Source organism: Hydra viridissima, unplaced genomic scaffold, assembly GCF_058129835.1.
Source record: "Hydra viridissima isolate aposymbiotic clone 2 unplaced genomic scaffold, HvirCarnegie_v1 scaffold_2, whole genome shotgun sequence".
Classification (NCBI taxonomy): Eukaryota; Metazoa; Cnidaria; class Hydrozoa; order Anthoathecata; family Hydridae; genus Hydra; species Hydra viridissima.
Window position 1 is genome coordinate 9,412,491 of NW_028324301.1, and position 4,737 is coordinate 9,417,227.

A 4,737-nucleotide genomic window follows, 5' to 3' on the forward strand; every position below is an offset into this window, starting at 1 on the left:
ATAATGGTAAAATAGAAATGCGACCCTATTCAAGTGCCAAGTATTTAGTGAAACAACTTACGTCTTCAGACGAAATCACCAAAAAACTTTAAAACGTTGTATATATGACAGCAATATAATATGGACGCGATTTGACACTGATATAGTATGGGCGTGTTCGGAAGATTACTATGTAAGAACTACTTTTATGAAGATGTAATTATATATTTGTCTAATACTTCTCTACTTAGTTTTGAATTTATTAAAAACAGCCCATTTACCTGGTTTATAATTATCCAAATGTGTCTGGTCACGCTGTGACGTTTACCACTAGTTAATTAAAGGTGCACCTGTTTGAAATTTAATTAAATAAATGTTATTTAGTTATAAAACTTGTAAGAGTAATGTCTAAACTATTGTTTAATGCCAAGTTAATAATTCAGTTCATCTATATTAGCTGAATCGCGATGTTGATCTAAAAACTAAAAAACAGCGAGAGAATTTTGGTCACGCTGTGACGTTTTATATTTTCTCGCATGAATAAGAGGCTGATATATCCACCCTGATTTTTTTTTTCTTGTTTTTTGTAGCACCTTTTATGAGCTAACAAAATAGCAAAAAAAATTATTTTTATATCTATTTAATAATAAAATATTGAAGGCTAAAGAAAAAAAAAAAAAGGCGGTTGTCACGCTGTGACGGTCGTGGAATTGCTCTATTGTGACCTATGATCAATATCACATCTTTTCTTGATCGTTCTGATCTTTTGAAATTTATGCCGATCTTTAAAAGATTGTAACGACATTAGCACTAATATCGCTTTTGTATTTACTTGTACCCTAAAAGAAATTTTGCTAGAAACGCAACCTCGCTTTATCTTAAGTAATATGTTTTTGCAACTTTTCATGTAAACAGATCTTTCGGAAACTTAGACTTCTTTTTAAATTCATATATAAAATACATAAAACATACAATTTCTGAGAAAATACTATGTAAATAACTTTTATAAAAATTTCAACTATAAAACTTTTATTAATGAAAAACTGCGTATTTTGACGCTCAAAAACTTGCTTTTAGAGTTAGGCCACTAAAGTACTTTTAACTTAAAATTTGATTCGAATCAATTATAAAGACAAAGTAACTTACTTAACCTTTAAATTAAAAAAATTTAGTTTCCAGTCATTTTTTACGAAACTTCTTGTTTTAGTGCATCGGCTATCAAATCATAATACACTTCCCTAGGTGCATCCATTCCCCAAATAAAATCAAGGTGCATCCAAGATTCGATGACTTTGTGAGATACTACTACTTCTTTGGGCAAATGACGCAGTAGTTCTTCCACATCGGCAGAATCTGCCAACCAATCTTGGCCGCCTGAGTACATGACAGTAGGTACATGAAAGTTTGAAATGTTGTAAGTTGGCGGAGTAGACTGAAAAAATGTGTTTAAAAAAAGATCTCAACAAAAAATTTTTTTGAATTTAATAAATTTATTCCCTTCTATAGAAAGTATTATTTAATTGTAAAACTATTTACTTGATTATATTTCTTCATATTTACTGTATTTCCCCAGTCATACATTTGGAACTTTTTTGTCATATACAACTGAAACATGGAAAAATGAGAGGTAGGGCAGCATTTAGAAAACTTTTACATATTTGTGAAAAAATATCACTTGAGTAACTTAAAAAAAAAAAAAAAAAAACCTGTTCAAAATGAATAATGTTTTGTACTGATGTGCCAGCTGGAGTATGTGTAATATAAACATCAAGTCGTGACTAATTATAGAATATATTTTTAAGAATGCATAAAAAATACTAAATACTATTAAAAAAAAAGATAAAACTAAAAAATAAACTTTTGTTGCTAAAAATATATGTACTTTGTAAGGAAATGACAAATTATATATTAACCTCAAGAAAAAAAAGCCTTACCTTATTCATCTGTGGCACATCAAAACCACAAATTACAAAAACAATATTTTCACAAACATCATCAATAAGTGATTTGGTACACATATGTGAACCTAGCCATGATATAATCCGAGATTGTGGCAAAAAATCATGCACTCCTATTGCCTTGAACAGCCACTGAATAGTTAAATTATTTTTCTTTAAATGAGCATGAAACTAAACTATTAACATCTATATTACTTTTACATTATTGTGTTACTTTAAATTATTTAAAACTTCTAACTAGATAATAAGAGCTAATTTAACAATTAATTAACAATTTATTGTATGATTATTATCTCTGGTTAGGATTGATAAAATATTAAAACTTGAAACAAGTTTTAATCAACCTCAATTTCTGGAACAAAAGGAGCTAAATATTTCAAAGGACTTGTCATTGAACCTAGAAATGCTACTGGTGCGAGAGCATAAAATCTTTTAATTTTTCTGGCTAGAAGTTCATTGTGTGAAAATTCAGCAAATGCCATCATGGTCCCTTGAGAATGTCCAGCATAATAAATTTGTTGCTGTTTAGTAATATTTGTGATGTAGTTTACAAATGCAGGCAAATCCTGGCTGGCCATTTCATCCCAGCTAAAAAAGTAGCATGCAAAATTAGATAAAATGCTAAAAAAGTAGCATGCATAAAATTAGATAAAATGCTGAAAAGAAAAACGAAAAACCTGGTCAAATCAAACAGAGGTTTAAAAGTAGTTTAGCAAATTGAAACAAACAACACTGTAAAATCAATTTGTTCAAGAAGTGTTTTATCTTTTTTTTTACTTTCTTTCAAATATTACTTTTTAACATTAACCAAGAAAACTATATATAAGTTTTTTGGTGATGTTTAGAGCAGAATGAAAAGGGGGGAAAAAAATCATTTTTTTAATGACAGATAATACACTAAAACTACAAACATAGCTTTTCAATTAGAAAAGAAATATTTTAGAATAAGAATTTTAATCTATGTTGTGCATAAATAAACTAGCATTTGATTTTAGTATAAACAATTGAACAGTTAACTGATTGTGAGGGAAATTTAAATTCAGATTAATATAAAATTATCTAATGAAGTGGAAAGGAGTTGTTTTTTTTTTTGTTTTTTTTTTGTCTTTTTTTCAGATTGTATACTTTTTATAACTTTAAGATTTATATTTCAGATTATATAATTTTATGGCATACTTTTGTAAGTTGGCATGAACATGTTATAATCTTGTAAATATTTTCTATATTTGCAGTGTAACTATTAGTAGCATTTCTCATAAGTATAACTGGTGCACCTGAACTTCCAATAATCATCAGATTTTACACTTAGTACTTTATGCATTGTGGAGTATTTGTTTCCTCTACTGTTACCCAACCATACATCAAAACCAGCGTCAGCTAGCAGGAACCCCAAACTCCCATTTGGCATATTCATAACCCAATCTGCACTGGAGCACAAGAGACCATGCTGAAGAAATATTACAGGTTGCTTATAAGATGGCTGAACCTTTCTACCATGAGGGATACGATGAAGTGTTAAAATATATCCATCCTCTGTTGTAACTAAATGGGACTCAGATGGATATCCATAATAGGAGATAATTTCTGGCTTTAAAAAAAATGAATATTTATTATAAAATGTAAATTTTTTTTATTTTCCAAAAAAAAAGATTTATCATTTCAAAAGTGCAAAACAACATTGAGAAACACTAAACAAACTTCACGTTTTGATTAATAATTAATGACTGATAAAAGTCTCATATGCCTAATCATTTGTATGTTCTTATTAGTTTGCACATTTTATTTAAAATGTTTACTATAAGTAAGCTTTTAATGCGAAATGATATAGACAGTAATAAGCTTTTCTAAGTAATTTTATTTCTAACCATTATATAAACTTACCACTGAAAAATCTATTTCCGGATTATTCTTTGCGTTACAAAAAGTCCAAGTCAAAACAAAAAAGACACCTAGATTTAAACCAAGAATCATTATATAATATTCCCGAGTCTAAAAAAAGAAAGTGGAAACAAATAATGACCTATTTTTTTTTATTTATCATTACATATATATATATATATAATTATTATTACAAAATATTATATATGTTTATATACTATTACACTTATGGCTTTAACTATAACGATATTTGTAAGATAGAAGGACTTAATTGTTCTATATCACAGAAATAAATAAATCTCATAGTTTAATAGAATGGAATTTATGTCCCTATGGTACCACTTTGGTACAACATGGTACGTTTAATTTTTTAATGGTGCCACTTCGTTTTTTCAAGTTCGAAGTTCTTAATGCGTGACGAAGTTCTTAATGCGTTGTTTTAAGAGAAAAAAGTGCGTATCTTTGAGAAATAATTTTTCTAAATATTTCTTTCATTCTAAATATTTTATTATTTTGATCATTACAAGTAAAAGGATTCCTTTCAGACAAAATAATATTAAAAATATGGAGATAAACAGGAATTGGCCGTGGGAAGGACAACAATAGACTATATAGGTGAAATAGACTCATTCCTCTAAGGGAAAGGTATCAAGTATATCTAAAAAAAAAAAAATTTTTAGAAGGGCTTACCAGTAATGAGTTTCTTTGTTCTCAAGTTCTTTTTTAAAACAATCTGTGAAAATAGATGAAAGTTATAATGTTGCGTCTACAGCAAAGTAATTGCAGCGTTCGGTTCAACCTTCGACGTTAAAAAAGGCTCATTTATCAGTAAATAGAACTTTTTTTACGTTTTCTCATTTGGCGGATAATATCTAAGCAAAACAAAACTCTTCGATAAACTTATTCTAAATGTTGTATTTGC

General features: G+C 28.3%; 1 protein-coding gene across 2 annotated transcripts; it reads right to left on the reverse strand.

The window, feature by feature from the left end:
• Nucleotides 1-897: 897 nt before the first annotated feature.
• Nucleotides 898-3,947, reverse strand: LOC145184954 (lysosomal acid lipase/cholesteryl ester hydrolase-like). 2 transcript variants are annotated; one of them, XM_090078901.1, is made up of 7 exons: nt 3,819-3,947; nt 3,212-3,525; nt 2,282-2,525; nt 1,914-2,069; nt 1,686-1,757; nt 1,516-1,584; nt 898-1,411 (listed from the first exon to the last, which is right to left on the reverse strand). In XM_090078901.1, the coding sequence occupies exons 1-7, from the start codon at nt 3,906-3,908 to the stop codon at nt 1,166-1,168; spliced, it is 1,191 nt and encodes a 396-aa protein (XP_089935027.1). In that variant the 5' UTR covers nt 3,909-3,947; the 3' UTR covers nt 898-1,165. The 2 variants fall into 2 exon arrangements, with proteins under 2 accessions (XP_089935027.1, XP_089935028.1); XM_090078902.1 differs by having other exon boundaries at nt 3,114-3,525; nt 3,819-3,928.
• Nucleotides 3,948-4,737: the final 790 nt, after the last annotated feature.